At 38.0% G+C, this 18300-nt stretch overlaps 1 protein-coding gene across 6 annotated transcripts in view; it reads right to left on the bottom strand.

The window, feature by feature from the left end:
* The window catches only part of FAT3 (FAT atypical cadherin 3), a 677141-nt gene that overhangs the window by 99678 nt on the left and 559163 nt on the right, over window positions 1-18300 (bottom strand). For all 6 annotated transcript variants that reach the window (XM_016921780.4, XM_009423966.5, XM_054662602.2 and 3 more), the window contains 2 exons: window positions 6536-6811; window positions 3776-3986 (listed from right to left, as the gene is read on the bottom strand). In XM_016921780.4, coding sequence (XP_016777269.4) covers window positions 3776-3986; window positions 6536-6811 — 487 coding nt within the window. The remainder of the gene's footprint in view (window positions 1-3775; window positions 3987-6535; window positions 6812-18300) is intronic.

Genomic DNA, 18300 nt, shown 5'->3' with positions numbered 1-18300 from the left:
GCTGAAAGGCAGTGGGTAGTGTGAAGTTGCATCCTTCACCAAGTTGCTTTTTGCTTCTCTTATCAGGCTTTCTCATACTTCTCAAAGAACACATATACTTCTGTGTTGAGATCCTTTCCAATCAAAAGTTAAAGATCTTGGTTATTCAACTCTATCTGGACTTTTCTTTCTGAGTATTGTAGTATGATAGGTATATAATTTAAATGTTAAAATCATTAAAATAGGGACCAGGATTTTCAGGGCAGTTATGAGACGTGTCTACATACTTCTTCCTACATGCTAATTATATAAAGTTTTCCACGTCTGAACACAAAATGGTCATGTTCATGTAACATCTATTTCAAGAAGATACTTGCTTATTTTAAAAGACAAAGTATATCTAATAAAGAGGTCATTTTGATTCCAGCCCCCCAAATGTGGATATTAAACAACGTTGTCTTTGATGTCGGCATGATTTATTAGTTTGCCACCTAAACATGGCCATTTTGTGATGACAACAATAAAAAGTTCAATGATCTTATGAGTAAACTTTCAAGCTTGCAATGAATAGTGTCATAGAATTGAATGTGAATCCAACAGGTGATTCACAGACCTTTGTAAGGGGAAATCACTTCACCTAAGCAATGGTCACCTTCCAGTGATGGCACCAACATGCAACCCTGACTGATGAATGCTACTGGAGCCAGGGATCTCGGTGTTCACTGATTATGGTGCCCGACTGCAGAGTTTCTAGGTAAGTCCTCCCTCACTCCACACCCGGCAGATTTCTTCATGCCCAGAAAGATATATTACGGTGGGGATGGCAGGGAGCCAGCTTTTGACCTCAAATATAATTTTTTGTTTTTTTTTTGAGATGGAGTCTCGCTCTGTCATCCAGGCTGGAGTGCAGTGGTGCAATCTTGGCTCACTGCAACCTCTGTCTCCTGGGTTCAAGTGATTCTCCTGCCTCAGCCTCCAGAGTAGCTGGGACTGCAGGCAGGCACCACTACACCTGGCTAATTTTCATGTTTGTAGAGACGGGGTTTTGCCATGTTGGTCAGGCTGGTCTCAGACTTCTGACCTCAAGTGATCCACCTGCCTTGGCCTCCAAAAATGCTGGGATTACAGGCACGAGCCACTGTGCCTGGCCTCAAGTAGAAATTCATAATCCTGCTATCCCATGGCTGCTGATCTGCTTGTGACACCCTTCCAGAATGGTGTGCTGATACATCAGGTCCAAAGTGGGCCCTTCTCCTCTTTCCCTCTTTGACACACTAACCCATTCTCTTGGAATCCACTTCCTGCTTATTCTTTCCTGCTACACTTGAATCCTGAAAAATTGGCCTCTGTTTGTTTTTTGGAATCTATGGCCTCTAGTAGATTTTTGGCAATTGAATAAAAGCTGTGCTTTTCTTATCATTCCTTATCTAGTACACAACACAGCATCTGCTACAAAGAAGTTGCTTAATATTTGTTGAATGATTGAGAGGAGAGGTAAATCTAAAAAAAATATTTTAAACTCTCTATTCATATGCATCTTGGGATCCATATGCCCTCACCCGAACTCAACTCAGTCCCAGTCTCTCTTGTACAATCCTGCCTCAGACTCACCATTGACACCAAACACAAAACTCAAACTAGATATAAGACCTGAAGCTCTGCACTCAAATTCTGCCTCAGTCCTTCAGGCCAAAATAAAAAGCTTCCGTAGTTACTTTAGAGGACAGGCAGGAGACAGGAAATTTATAGCCCACCAATAAACAGAGTGAAATCTTGCTTATCTGATGTGTGTGAGAAAAGTTAAATAAAACATAATACTTTACACAGCCATTTGTCATTTGCTTCAAAGTGCTGAAGCATCTGGGATCTGCCTGTCTCCCACCCTCAACTGGGAAGAAACTTGCTCCGCTAGGACCAGTGCGGACCAGTGTGGGTTTGTCTGTCTGTCTGTGAAGAGCCCCGCTGGCCATTTGAGATTTATTGTGAACATTGTATTCCTCAATAGTTTCTTACATACAATCAAAGGTCATTTTTTTGCGATATCAATTGTTCCCATGGTTTTCTGGAAGTTTGGGTTTTCTTTATGAAAGATGTTTTAAGGAAATAACTGTTCTGTCTTGTTTTAGTCAGTTAAAGAAACGACTGGGCACCATGCTGTAGTCTATAGAGGTCAAAAGATAAGCAGAGCAGTCTTTTCGGTTGGATGGTAAGTTAAATTACTCCTTAAGAAACTCCAAACTGGTTGAAACATTATCTGGCTATCTAAAAGGAGTATAAGTAGCAGGCTTAATGACAAATATAAAAAGCAGGTAGAGACACACAGCAAATGTTTAGAACATGGTAAGAAAAGTAGAAATAAAACCCTATATCTAAATAATTACAGTGACATGAAACAATGTATATGCATGAATGAATACGGGGAAAAGAAAAAAACACAACACTGGAAAAAACCATAGAAAGAATAAAAAGAGTTGTTGGGTTAGGTGACATTTTCTGGGATGTGATTTAAATATTCATTTTTTGGAAAAGTTTCCTTATATTATTTGTGGAACCCAAAGAACAAAGATTATATAATTAAGTAATAAAAATGTCCTGTGATAAATAAAAGATGTAAAATAGCATTTCTAAAAAATACTGGTCAGGCTTTAGATTGAAAGGAAATTCCATGGAAACCTAGAAAAAAAATAGGTAAATTCTCTCCGGAAACTTTGCTATTATGAACTCATGTCTTTTCTTTTTCTTTTTTTAAGTAGAGCTTAGCACAGACCCATGTAAAATGTGGGTGCCTAATACAAGAAATAGTTTTAAGTTATCATTCAATGCAAGAACTCTTTTTTTTTTAGAAGGTTGTTGGCTTTTCTTTTTCTAAAATTTCTAGTCCAAAACTGTCATTCTAGCATTCATATTTTAATTCAACTCCTCTCAAAAATGCTCTACATTTAAATGAAAGGAGAGAAGTCTTTCCATCCCTGGCATGAAAGGATATTGCATTTGGCATTATTCACGACAGACATAAGTTGCAGAACATTTTGAAAATAAGTGGCTTGAATATTCAAAAAAGATGGAATGGGGAGGAGAACATAGAGCAGATAAAGGATATTTGTCATTTTTAGGTTATTTCTTGCTTAGCCATTCATCTCTCAGTCATAAAAGCTTTCTAGCAATCAGCCTTCAAACCATCAGTAAACTATGATCTTACCTTATAGATGTTAAAATTAATTTTAAAACATCTCAAATTTAACAAAACAAGAGCCTGTATTTATTTGTCAGGTTCAGCAAGCAGTTCAGACTCCATATCTACCATCTACTCTGCTACTCAGGTTGCCTCCAATGATGTGAATTTGTGCTAACTGTGAGGGTGAAGGAATTTCTGAAGCCCACAGACCACCTATTCACAAGTAAACAAAGACTTGTTAAGATTCAATTCACAGAACACCCTGGCAGGCCTCAGATGATCAGCGGCTTTTGTTATTTTAGTCTGAGGCCCTGGCTTGTTGGTCCACAGGTAAAAGCCACTAAATTTATTACATATTTATTTTCTCTTCTCTATCCCAGAAAAATCCAAGATCAAACACAACAAAGGAAATTTTCCTTGCTATTAATGATGGAAAACCTATTACTGAAACATCAAGAACGTTATCCACCATCATCTCCCAAATAGGACAGCGGCTTGGCCAAAAAAGTTCATTTAGAGATGTTCCACTGTTAATGATCTGAATTTTACATGGTGATAAATACTACTGAGGGTCGAATGCCTTGCATTATGCTGAAATCTGTGCAGTGCAACAGCTCTCACCTGATTCTATGGTATATATGAGTTCTGCATTTTCTCCTTTGTCTTTGTCCAGAGCCGTCACTTGCAGAACAGCTGATCCCAGAGCAGCAGATTCAAACACAGACGCTTCATACAGTGGGTTGGTAAAATAAGGACTGTGATCATTAGCATCCTCCACATTCACAATGACTCGGGCCAAGTTTCTTCGATAAGGAAACTCCTGATCTCTGACCTTTAGGCAAAATACAAGAAGTGGTGGGACTCAAATTTTAAATTGCAAAGAACTCACATGACTACGTTTGGGGTGAAAACAAAATGAAATAATGCACGCAAAGTGCTTGACCCAGTTCCAGGCTTCTAGTAGGTGCTCAATAAATGGTAGTATCATGAAGTGAGGAAACATTGTGAGCAAATCGTGAGCAGGGGTTACAACACCTTTACTGCTCAGCCTAATGTCTGGCCTGTGGTCTGTGCTCAGTCTGTGTGTGTAGAACTGATGCCTTGATATCACAAACACAGCACTGTGCTCTGGCTCTCCCCATATAGTGGCCTCCCCCTTATTTGTGTACACAGCTGATAACGGAATAGTGGGTAGAGGCTCCTCTGCAGGGGCAATTAAAGACTGGAATTAATGAACACAATGTAGGCATTTCCACTCATCCATTCAACTAACATTTATTGTCACCTATCTGTTCAAGTCCTTGGCTTTGCACTGGTGGTTCAGCAGTGAATTGGATACAGTTCCTGCCCTCAAGAAGCTTAGAGTCAAGTGGGAATACAAACAATAGATAGGTATAATGCTCAGGGCTAAGTATTCTCACGGGATGCACTAAAGATGCTCGCAGAATAGTGAGAAGAAACTAACCTAGCATTTAGCTTCCTGAAAAAGGTAAGAAGAACAAATAGGAGTGGTAAAATGGTGGTGGTAGTAGTGTGTGGCATTTTCAGGCAAAAAAGCCAATATATACAAAAGCCTAGAGCTGAGAGAACCCTGACCATCGGGAATATGAATCAAATCTTAATTTCTTACTTAGAGAAATGTTAAATAAAATGTCACACTTTACACAACCATTTGTCATTTTCTTCAAAGTGCTGAAGCACCTCCTTTCTGATTTCACCAAAAAACCTTGCTTGGCAGTTTTAAAGTTTCCTTTAGTTTGCATATGGCAGAAGTTTGAAAATGATCATTTCTTTAACCACAAGGTTTTGCTATCATTTGATGTAGCACTAATCAAATATGTGCGCTTGGCTTTTTCAATTTTAAACTCCATACCTGCAGAGAGATGTGAAGAAATTAGAAAATATACCGAGAAGAGCCATCAAAGAGAAAGGGGTTTTCAGAAATAGTACCTAGGAGGAATAAGCAAAATGACTAAAAGGCTTAGCTAGGAAAAAGGCAGTGTAAAGCACTTGTTTGCTGTAAATATTCAATTATGTAAGTGATAAATGGTAGAGGGTGACCAAACTGATTTCTGAGTTTGTTAAAGAAAGAATGAACAGAAATGACTTAAAGAATCATGAGAATGGAGTTAGTCACTAGCACAAGGTTTCTGCCCTTGGAGAAACACATGCAGAATTAGCTCAGTGAATATGCTGAATTTCCCTGTCTACAGACTGGTCTGCCATACCCAAGGACCAAGCTGAACTCTTTATTTGGGGATTGTTGAAATCTAGGTCAGTTCCAATTTAGTGTAAGCTCCTAGGGTGCAGGAACTTTGTCTTTTTTGTATCTTCAGTGCCTAGAAGAAAGTTTGGTGCACAGTAAGTGGTTGAGAAATATATGTTAAATGAATGAATGAAGGGCCATAGTGATGACTGGAAGACCTCTATAAGTAACCCCATCTGTTTCCTGGAGTCTTAGCTGGAAACCATAGCTAAGTGCATGACACTCAAGCTTCCTCTTGTTGGGGAAGGTTTCTAGTCTTATGAAAGAAAAGTAGCACTTAGTGGAACATTACTTTCAGCTGCTTAGGAATTTGTACTGTCTTAGTGTAGTATTTTAAAGCCAATCAGTGCAGAAGATTAAGTCTGTCCTTCTACCTGGTCTTAAAGGAACACAGTGGGGACTCTGACAGGAAGTGGCTGTGCAATGCCGCAGAGATTCTTGGGTGGTTGAAGAGATAGACTTCAGGCCATAAATTAATCAACGATGTTTCTTATTCATCTCTACTTCCCAATTATGTGAACTAACTAAACACTACTTTAAAAGTAAAGCAATATCTCCTACATAATTTGGAGGCCCCATGAACACAAACTCAGATTTATACTCTCTGTAGGCTTGAGCATGTATTGAGATCTCTTTTGTGTGCCAGTATTTACTACTAGGTCCAGTGCCAGTACAATAAGTAATAAACTGGTTTTGTAAATCCTTCCAAGGACTGAGCATTGCATAGGCTGAGTAAATGATTACCCTTGTGATTAACTTCTTAAGGAATGTCTTTTCAATTTTTCTATGAAATCTTCTGGGTGCAAACCAACCCCAGAGCCTGGGAACATGACCTGTTCCTTCCCTCTCAAGTCAGTCTGTTTGGAGCATTTACTGAGCAGCCACTGCTGCAGAACTTATCTAATATTTTCGTTTGGCAAAAATACAGAGTTGCTATCTAACAACAGTAATTCTTCATTGAAATAAAAAGGCAAAAATGAATGCAATCTCTCTGTGAAAAGACTAAATTTACAACTACTTATAAAATTTAGGGGCCCTATACTTCTGAAGGCTAATGTGTGTGGCCTGAACAGTCAGTGGTTCTGTAGGAGTGCTAATTAGGATTTTGGTCCTACCATTATGTTGAGAATGTGCTTGTCCTGGGCCTCATGGTCCAGCCTCTCGGCAGTATAGAGCACGCCAGTGCTAGGGTCAATCCGGAATTTTCTCATGCTGATGGAGTCGATGCTGCTATGAACAGTGTAGCTCAGCTTGTGCTTCTCATCTCTATCTGTGGCTTCGATCTGCAGGATCTCCGTGTCTGGAAGCACATCCTCGGAAATTGTCACATCGTAATTCGGCTGAGAGAATTCTGGGCCATTATCATTATTATCCAGCACTTTGATAAATACCTATAGTTAAAAGAAGAAAAGAACGATGACTAATGCCAATTTGCTCACTGCTAATAAAAGTATGCCCTCCCTCTTTTTCTCCCCGCTTCCCTGTCCTTGGATCCTAGCTTCTAGTAGCTCTTGCAACACAGAGGAAACTCACTAATAAAAACATTCTGTAATTAGAGGTTGACAATAAACCAGTAGTTTATATTAGCAGGAACATAAACTATGAGCTGACCAATATTCTCACTATTAATTGAACAGCTGAGACAACCACTTGAAGGTGATAATTCTGTGGAATTCTTTGATGCACAATGTATATGATCACAAGATGACCTTAGTTTGTTAAGTTGCCATTATCTTAAGTTCTTATTATGTGTTTCTCTTGGTGGACCTCTGTGGAGGCAGTGACAGAATGGGAAAAGGAGCACAGAAGAGGCAAAGGAGCCAATGAGGTGGACTCAGAGCAGTCACAGCTTCTCAATGGCAGTGTCCATGCACTGTGGTTGTCCTGATAGGAGGGGTCCAGCAAAGAACGTGGCGCTAATGATAGCTACAGTACGAAGTTTCCCAATAAGTTTTCTAATTGTTTTCTTTCATAAAGCATTTTGTTACGTAAATTTTAAGACAAATATAAAATAGTGTAATGAACACTCAAGTATGTATCACTCAGCTTTAATAATAATCAATTGCTAATCTGGTTTCATCATACTCCCACTCATCCCTGCCTATTCCCACGTTATTTTAAAGCAAATCCCACCCATCATGTAATTTCGGTATGCATCTTTAAAAGACAGGACTCTTAGAATAAACACAAACACACACAATACCATTGCTGCACCTAAACAGAGAAAAGAGTAGTTCCTTAACATCATCAAACAGCCCATTTGGTGTTCATACTTCTCTAATTGTTTTTTAAGTATGTTTTGTTTGTTAATCACATATACACACATATATATATTCATAATCTTTTAATCAAGATATGCAAATAAGGTCCAAACATTGCATTTAGTTAATACATCCATAAATGGGTTAATTATATTTTAATTTATAGGTTCTCCTTCAAACTCTTCTCTTACTATTTCCCTGCAATTTTTATGGGGTTATTGTTCTTATTGAAGAAACTGAGCCATTTTCTCTTTAGTTTCCACAGTCTGAATTTTGCTCATAGCATCGCTGTGGTTTTGTTTTACATGTCCCTCTGTACCCTGTATTTCTTATAAATTGTTTGATTTAAAAGGCTTGCTAAGGTTCAATTTCCTTTTTTCTGTTTCTTTTTCTTTGACAAAAATCCTTCATGAGTGATTTAGTGTACTTCCATCTGGAGATACATAATATCTGGTTCTCTCTCTTGTTCTGTGATATTAGCAGACACTGGCAATCATTATACAGATAATTCATTAAAAATTTCAGATTGATAATGTTCTAATTCTATTATTTTCTTCCTCATTTATTAGCTGGAATAGTTCTCTAAAAAGAAACTTCTCAACTATTTGGTTACTGTGAAGTACATTTCATATAGGAAAGTTAGGATAAATAATTCTTTCCCTTTATTCTTTTGAAATAGTGAGTTGGTTCCTTAGCTCCTCCCAAAGTGACCAATGAGGTACTCTTTTTTAACCATTATTATGAACTCATGAATTTAATCACATCTGATTTGTTTCTCTCTATTGCAGTTATTATATTAATGATGATAAATAGCCCTACCTTGGCCTGTAGGAGCCTCTTCCAGTTAGTTCTTGACATCTTTTGACATAACTCTAGTATTCTTTGATAGCTTCCTTGCTTTCTGATAATTGCTACCAGTAATTTTTTCCAGTGTTATCTTGTGCATTTTCCCATTATCCATTTCTCCAAAATGGCTTGTTTTCTTTTTAGTTAGAATTTAGAGACCATGATCCACTGCTAGGAATACTTATTGCTACTGGAGTGGCTATTATGTTTCGGTTTCATTCAATGGACAGAGTCAGGAAAGGTTTGTGGTTTTATAAAAGTAAATATTGCACGAGTTCATATTGCTACTTCCTATTCAAAATTAGAGCATCAAGGTTTTTACTTAATCTCATTATTTTTACATTTGTATCTCCTTTTTCTCATGCTGAAATTTCTCATGCTTAATGACATCATCAAAATTATTCATTGCTTTATTTGAACCACATGCACAAAAATCTCAGAATAATTCCAACATTCTTATTATATTATAATTATGATTATTAAAAATAATTTTAATATTATTTTGTAGTTTTTTGTTTATTTTATAATTATGTATTTATATCATTATAATAATAAAATAAATTATAATTTATTCCTAGTTGGATAAATAATTGCAATTATTATAGCATAATTGCAATTAAAAATACTATCTACTTTCTATCAGGTGCTATACAGGTTTAAGAAGAACAAGCAAGAATAACCAGGAATTTATTCAACTAGGAATATAAAGTCAAACCAGCGTGTTTAAAGTCACTTAGAATAGTTCTTCTCTGTGTAGGTGTGCCACCAACTAGATATGCATCTAACATCATTTGTTTCCACTTGTGTTCGAATTTTAGACTTGCTTTTTAAATATTTAATTTAATATTATATATAAAGGTACCAAAGTCAAATTTACAAAAGAGATATATTCAAAGCAGTTCAGCTTCTATACCTTCCCTCTACACTCTATTCCCTTCTCCTACAGATAACTTTAAAAATATGTATGGTTTACTCATCAAACATTCTGTTAATATAAACATACTATATACACTCTTCCCTGCCATGCTGTTTCATTTAACATTACAGTTACAGTTAACATAACATTAACATCAGTTCTCAACTGGGGACGGTTTTGTCTTCCAGGGGACATTTAGTAGTGTCTGGAGGCATTTTTGGTTGTAACACTTGGAGGAGGGCTGTTACTGACATCCAGTAGTACAGGCCAGGGATGCTGCTAAACATCCTACAATGCACAGGACAGCCCCCGCAACAAAGAATTATCTGACCCAAAATGTCAGTAGTGTTGCTGTGGAGAAACCCTGCATTATATCCTGAAGATAATGCCACAGAAGTACAGAGATACTCTTCCAGTGAGCAGATGAATCAGTTAATTCAACTAGTTTTCTATTGGTGTTCATTTAAGATGTCTCCAATTTTTGTTCTTAGAAAGAGTGTGCAAGAAAGAGCCTTGTGCCCATTTTTAAAATATTTTTTGCTAGCATATATTTGGTTCTAGAATCGGGATGGTTGGATCAAAGTACAGGTGCTTATATAGTTTTATTGTTATATATGTTTCCATATTTCCCCTACTCAAAGGTTTTATCATTTTGCATTCCCATAATAATATATAAGAATGTTTGTTTCTCACAACCTTGCCAACATAATATGTAGTAAGACTTCTAGATTTTTTGCCAATCTGATAGATGAGAAACGGCATTTCGGTATAGTTTTCATTTACCTTTCTCTTATTTTTGAGTGAGGTTGGAGAAACTTTTCATATATTTAAGATCCATTTGCATTTCTTTTTTTGTTAAATTATTTGTATCTCATCTCATTCTTCTATAGGTTAGATGGCCTCTCATTCTTTATTTTTGGAAGTTTGGTGATATAAATTGCAAATACGCTTTCAATTTTGTCATGTATTTTTATTTTGCTTATGGTGTTTTTTTTTTGCCATGCAAAAGTGAATACATCAATCTTTTTCCTTATTGTTTCTGGATGTTAATTCACAGTTTAGAATATTTTTCGAGCTTTCAGGTTATAAATGAACACATTCATTTTAAAACATGCATTTGTATGTTTTCTTTTCTTTCATTTACATCGCTAATCGACTTGGAATTTTTCCTGGCATACTGCGATTATTTTCCATATGGCTCTCCATTTATCTCAATGCCACTCTTTAAAAGACCATCACTTCCCACTGATTTGAGAAGCCACCTTTATTGTACTCTATATTTACACATGCAGTTAGCATATTTCTGGATTTTCTATTCTGTTCCATTGGTTTATCTGACTTCTCATGTATCAGTACCAAAATGTTTTAATTATAGAGGCTTTATAGTACATTTTAATGTTTGGAAAGGCTAGGCTCTCTTTTTCTTCTTTCTCATGGTTTTCCTTGCTATTCTCACTTGTTCTTCTAAATAAACCTGTATAGCACCTGATAGAAACTGGATAGTATTTTTAATTGCAATTATGCTATAATGACAGGTTAATAAAAGAAAACTGACTTCTTTCTAATGTAGTCTTCCTATCCAAGAATATGGTTTGTCTTTTTTCATTTGTTCAATCTACTGTTTTACTTTTCTGGGAACATTTAGTTTTCCTTAAATAGGTTTTGAACACTTTTTAAAGTTTATATATGTACTACCCTAAATAGAGTCTTCTTTTCCAATATATATTTCACTGTTTTTTTTGGTTATATATATGTAGGCTATTGATTTTTGTATATTAAATTTTTAACCTGTTATTTTCCTATCACTTACAGAAGTTTTTCCTTTCAGTCTTTTGAGTTTTTCAGATATATAATTATACTACATGCAAACAGAGATAGTTTTACCTTTTTCTTTATGACACAAACTGGTTTATCTTGTCTAATTGCATTGGCTATTACAGCATGACAGTAAATAGTACTGAATATAGTGATGCCCCTGTCTGATTCCTGACTAATAGAAAAAAAATCCTCTAGTTATTCTCCATTAAATATTATCCTAGTGTTTGGCTGTATTCCAGAACATTATTTACTTTTAAAAATAAATGCAACCAGATTATGGCTATCTGCATAAATGGCTGCACTATCACTCACTTTGGTACAAATATGCCTTTTTTGAGGGAGAGACAAATGGTGGTGCTACCACCTCTATGCCGGGATAACTTGCCATTCAGAGTCAGTTGGACATGGGACAAGCTTTGCCCTGTAGTAGTTTGTGGTAGAAAAAGGGTTAAAAAGTGTGCCAGTAAAGTTTTGGGTATTGTTCTTATCTCCACTGTATTTGCAGAACCATACTAGATTCTTTGAATGCCAATTCTTTCATTCAGAAAGTTCAAGTTAACTTAGTCAAGATGCTAAAATATTTGTGTTCAGTTATATTAATGGGAGGAAAAAGCCTTTCCGGCCAGCAAGCCTGCCCTGACCTTCATGAAGTTTCAAAGTTGATGTGCTCTTGAAAAGCTTGCCTCTTTTTGCTTGCTTTGTCTTACGCCTAATCTACAGTCAGAACAAGTGTTTCTCTGTAAAAGACTTCCTTCTCCTCATTTACTTTTTATTTCCCACAGTCGGGGCCATTTGTGAGCTCCCGAACTAACAAACAAAGCAAAGTAACTCTCAAAGATGTTGTGTTCAAAATGGTAATTGAAATGCCTAAAGAAGTACAATGAAATCAAAGCAGGAGGAAACCCGAATATAGGAAGTCTCTTCAGAGCTGGTTTCAATGCTGCCCACCACAAACACTTTGGGTTTTGCAGGCTCTTCTAAGCTAAGTCTGGGTAGATGCCAAGCTCTGCTTCACAAAGGCTCATGGTATAAAGTGTCCATGGGGCGAGCTGTAGGGTGAAGGCACTGTCTTTTATTAGAACCAATTAAGTCCTGAATTATTGAAATTCTCTTCTGCCTCTGCTGGCATTTCAAAACCGTATTTAAAACATTCTATAGTTGTGATTTCAAGGGTGAAGCCCCTTGTATTCTCCTCAAGCTTGTAAGTTTTCTTTTTGAATGTATAAGTAGAAAAATCACATCAGCTTGTACTTGTTTTACAGTTTATAAATCTGTATCACATTCATTTCCTAGACTTTATTATTTCTGGTTTACCAGTGGGAAAAATGAGAATTAGAGAAGTTAAAAGATATGCCTAAAGTCCTATGTCAAGGCCAGACTCAACCCCAGGTATTACAGAGCTAATTCTGTATTCACCCCATCCTATCATTTCCGTGTGCATTAAGTTACACACACATTAAAAGTAAATGCACGTTAACATTTATACATACAATGTGTACAGATATTATGTACTTTGCTATAGAGAAATCCTAATTTTCAAAATAGATAACTGATTCCATTCTCTTTTCATGAACATTCATTATGAGGTTATTTTAAATATAAAGATCCCTGGTCCCTTTAAAATTAGAATCTATTTTCAAAAATTGATCTCCTCATAAGTTGTTAAGCCCAGATCTATACATACAGTAAAATTTCATTTTTATTATTTTATGAGACAGGGTTTTCCTTTGTCTCCTAGGCTGGAGTGCAGTGGCACAATCATGGCTCACTGCAGTTTCAGACTCACACCTCAGCCTCCCAAGTAGCTGGGACAATTGGACTGCACCACCAGGCCCTGCTAATTTTTTGTTTTGTAGAGATGAGTCCTCGCTATGTTACCCAGGCTGGTCTCAAACTCCTGGCCTCAAGTGATCCTTCCACCTTGGCCTCCCAAAGTGTTGGGATTACAGGCATGAGCTGACACACCTTGCTGTGTCTTTTTTTTTTTTTTTTAATTAAAAAAGAAAGTCTTACATTTTAAGATTTGGCTTGCTGCCTTATTTTATCTATATACATTTGTAGTTGTTCCAGCATTTTCCTAATCTAAATACACAAGGGAAGTATAGGCCACTGCCTTCTTTTTTTTTTTTGAGATGGAGTCTTGCTCTGTCACCCAGGCTGGAGTGCAATGGCGTGGTCTTGGCTTACTGCAACCTCTGCCTCCCAGATTCAAGTGATTCTCTCACCTCAGCCTCCCAAGTAGCTGGCACTACAGGCGCATTCCACCACACCCAGCTAATTTTTGTATTTTTAGTAGAGAAGGGGTTTCACTATGTTGGCCAGGCTGGTCTCGAACTCCTGACCTCGTGATCTCCCCACCTTGGCCTCCCTAAGTGTTGGGATTACAGGCGTGAGCCATTGCACCCGGCAAGCCACTGCCTTTTTCACTGCCAAGAGGCAGATGACACAAAAGGAGATGAAAGAAAAACCCTGATGGGGGAGATGCCCTGTGGGAGTCTGTTGTTCTAGTGAATCATAGAGCAGCTTTGGCAAAAGTGATTTGTTTCTTCTCCACTTTTAAGTAGGTTCAGGATGAAGGGAGGCCATAAAACAAAGTCCACATCTTCAAGGTAAAAACCTACTTTTTAAGGAAGCAGGCCAATTAGAAACTCCAAACACAGCAGTTAGAGATGAGAGAGGAAGAATGAAATCCTCAAAGCATTGAAGGTCAAGACTAACCTTAGGAATTCAGGTCACAGCCCTCCCAGCCCCAATACATGAAGGTCGTTTTGCAGAAAGACTGGCCAATTTCATTAATTGCCTTTGTGAGGCTTTAGAATTTTGGAGATTATCTGAAAGAGCTTTTTAATCTCAAGTTTGGCTGTGGAGCATACAGATACAAGCTGATTTTCCTATCTTTTAAATTTTATTTTAATTAATTACTTTTTGAGACAGGGTCTTTGGAGTATAGTGGTGTGATCATGGCTCACTGCAGCCTCGACCTCCCAGGCTCAGGGGATCATCCTGCCATCCAAGTAGCTGGGACTATAGGCGTGTGCCACCATACCTGTCTGGTTTTTTTTATTTTTTGTAAATACTGGGCTGGTCTTGAACACCTGGGCTCAAGCAATCCTCTTGCCTTGACCTCCCAAAGTGTTGGGATTATAAGCATGACCCCTGTACCCAGCCTTTTAATTTTTTTAGAGACAGGGTCTCAGGGCATGATCATAGCTTACTATAACCTTGAACCTTTGGGCTCAAGTAATCCTTCTGCCTCAGCCACTTGAGTAGCTGAAACTATAGATGCACGTGACCACCACATCTGGCTAATTAAAAAATTATTATTATTATTATTGCAGAAATAAGTTCTCACTGTGTTATTCAGGCTAGTGTTGAATTCCTGGCCTCAAGTGATCCTCCCGTCTCAGCCTCCCAAAATGTTGGGATTCATATGTGAGCCACCATGCCTGGCCTTCCTATCCTTATAAGTCTAAAGGATTACTTGAATAAGAAAAACATTAAAACCACAAAATCCCATGAGTCCCTGAATCAAATCAATGTAACTTTTAGATTATAATTTGGACATGGCTGTCTCTGCTGTCTTTCATAAATAACAATAATAGCCATACACATATTTTATAGCTAATTTTAAGTTGAGAAATAAACATTAATAAAGTCTGTATGTGTCTAGCATATCACAGATTCCAAGAATCTTCTTGTAATAGCGTATTTCATCTTAAAATTTATGAGGCATGTAAAGTTTTATTCTCCTTATGCTGAAGAAACTGAGTCTCAAAGTGACTGAACTGCCTTCTGTAATAACACAGACAGCAATTGGTTAAGTGCTGACTTGAACTTGGGTTGCCTAATTCTGAGTTGGTGCTCCTTTCATTATACCAGATGATTTCAATAATGAGTTAAATTGTGTATTTCATATATATAAATGTGTAGGAAATGTTCCTGGACTCGTATATGATTTTGAGAAGAAGCAGGTTTATATCTCTTTACCTATGTATACCTAAGCAGGCCACCTAAGCAGTCTGTGCCTCAATTTCTCACTGGAAATGAGTGTAATGATAACACCTGATTTAAGTATCCCAGAGTTATAGGGAAAATAAGCTTAAGAATGAGCCTTATGGCCGGGCGCCGTGGCTCGGTGGGAGGCCAAGGCGGGTGGATCACTTGAGGTCAGGAGTTCGAGACCAGCCTGGCCAACATGGGGATAATCCCATCTCTACTAAAAATACAAAACTTAGCCGGGTGTGGTGGCATGCACCTGTAGTCTCAGCTACTCTGGAGCCTGAGGCAGGAGGGCAGGAGAATTGCTTGAACCTGGGAGGTGGAGGTTGCAGTGAGACGAGATTGTGCCACTGTACTCCAGCCTGGGCGACAGAGTGAGAATCTGTCTCAAAAAAAAAAAAAAACAAAAAGAAAAAAAGAAAAGAAAAAAAGAACCTTATTACTTAAATAATTATTATATAAATACCAGGTATCATATATTACTACGTATTTTCATCCATTAACTCTTTGAAAGAGCCATGTTCTAGTTTCATTTAAACTTGCTCTTATGATGCAGTAACTCAGATTGGTTTGGCAGATGTATGGGGAAAGTTGCTAAAATTCATAATTTCTCATCCTTGGTAATGTGTGTCTCTGGGGCCCAAAAGCTCAGTGAGTTGAAGTGAGAGCTATGAGAAGGCTGAAGTATTTTGCTCTCTTCTTTGAATGGCTGACTATAAGACAATCTGACAGCCACAGGCGGCATCATGTTCCCTAAGCCGCCATCTTAAGAGTGTCTCCTTCATAACTAGTAGGGCCAGGTGAGTTTCTTTTCCTGCATTAGAACAGATATCAAAATTTTCATCTTGCCTTTAAGAGACAGCATTGTGTAGTGGTTAAGAGAGCAGGATCTGGAACCTGGATATAAACCCTGATCTACTCTAGTTATTTAACCTTGCTTTGCCTCTCTTTCCTTATCTGTAAAACGGGCATGACAGTAGTAGGTTATTTTTCTATTTGTATCATAAAGAGTTACTATAGGCTGGGTGCAGTGCCTCACACCTATCTATAATCCTAGCACTTTGGGAGGCCGAGGCAGGCAGGTCACTAAAGCCCAAGAGTTCAAGACCAGCTTGGGCAACGTGGTAAAAACCCACCTCTACAAAAAATACAAAAATTATCTGGGTGTGGTGGTACATGCCTATAGTGTCAGCTACTTGGGAGGCTTGAGGTGGGAGGATTGTTTGAGCCCAGGAAGTCCAGGCTACCGTGAGTCGTGATTGTGCCACTGCACTCCAGCCAGGGTGACAGAGTGAGACCCTGTCCTGGAAAAAAAAAAAAAAAGAAAGAAAAAAAAAAGTTACCATAAACTTAGAAGCTTAAAACACTGATTATCTCATAGTTGTGTAGGTGAGGACTCAAGGCCGAAATCAAGGGTTGGCATGGATGTGTTTCTTTCTGGAAGCTCTGGGGATGACTGCCCCAAGATCATTCAGGTTGTTTGACCGAATATAGTTCTTTGTGGTTGTAGAACGGAGGCCCCTGGTTTCCCTGCTGGCTGTCAGCTGGGAGTCTCTCTCAGCTCCTTAAGGCTGTGTTAATTCCTTGTCATGTTGCTGCTTTTATATTCAAATTAGAAATGATGTCTCAAGTCCTTCTCACATTTTGAATCTCCTACTTACCCTTTTGCTGCCTCTCTTCTTCTGCTTAAGGGCTCATGTGATTCGACTGGGCCTAACTGGATACTCCAGGATCCTCTCTGTGTCTTAAGATTTATACCCTAATCACATCTGCGAAGTCCCATTTGCCATGTAACATAACATATTCACAAATCCAAAGATTAGAACATGAACATCTTCTTGGGGAAGTGAAGGAGAGCTCTGTTGCCTACCACAAATAGCACCTGCTTCACTGAGTAACTGTAAGAGTTAAATGATTTTATTTTTGAGGATAAATATATGTAAACACTTGGGTTTTTTAAATCTATTTCATGTGTTTCAGTCTGTTATACTCATCCCATTATTCTTTTTGATGTTCATATTATCCCATCTTTGATCAGTGGAAATCCATTTAAGTCTCCTCTTGTCATGCTTTACCATGATTCCAGTAGGCTTTTCTGGCAGAAAAAGATGCCCTAGGCTCCTGCCCCAAACCTGCAATTATCCATTTCTATGAGGAATCCTGACTCCTTTCCAAGGTAAATGGTATGTAAATACCACAGTCTGGGCACTATGGGTAGAATTCCTCTTAAAATGGCTTCGTAGTGCTACTTTATGTTTGGAGGGATGGTAACCCAATCCTCCTAGGCATTTCATTATTCCTGCTCCTTATGGGCCTCTGTTTCTACCTGGCTACTCTCTATTCCTCCCTTGCTCATAACAGCCAATGCTCCTTGTGATTCCTCAACTCTTTTCCAAGCAGATACAGTACCGATTCCTTCAACCTTTTCTTCCCCCTGTGCCAGAAACCCTTCAGACATCCTCACTCATCTCTGAGCTTCTAAGACATTAACATGAGGAACACTTCTGTAATGTTTAAGACTGGTAGTACCCCTTTCTCCCACAGAATCTTCCTATTTTTTAAAAAAAATTCTCAAAGAGAGTGAATCTCCTGTTTGCTGTCCAAGGCTTTGGTGGACAGTCTTTCTTAACCCAGAACAATAGTGCTTTGAAACACCATGGCAGCCCGGTGACAGAGCTGGGGAGCCTTCAGAGGACAACGATCCCCCCAGGTGTGTGCATATGTTTCCCAGGGAGTGTCGGGGGCTGCATGCTGAAATTTTTAACGAGAGTTACTGGCTGAAAAAAAAGTGTTAAGGAGTTAGTTTATCTTAACCATTTTTAGATCACATACCCATTTGAACATCTGATGAAAATTATGGACTTTCTCTCTAGAAAAACATATACACATGCCAAAATTTATTAACAAGTTCATGGGCTTCAAGGACCTCTTAGGAACTCAAACTGTTTTGGAAGGTTTAAGTTGTTTGTACAATTAGGTCCTGATTTGCACGGGTTTGTTAGAGACAGCAGGATTTGAAGTGGGGCAGGGGTCTGGATAA

This window comes from Pan troglodytes, chromosome 9 (assembly GCF_028858775.2).
Source record: "Pan troglodytes isolate AG18354 chromosome 9, NHGRI_mPanTro3-v2.0_pri, whole genome shotgun sequence".
Lineage (NCBI taxonomy): Eukaryota > Metazoa > Chordata > Mammalia > Primates > Hominidae > Pan > Pan troglodytes.
This window is presented reverse-complemented; position numbering and strand designations above follow the sequence as displayed.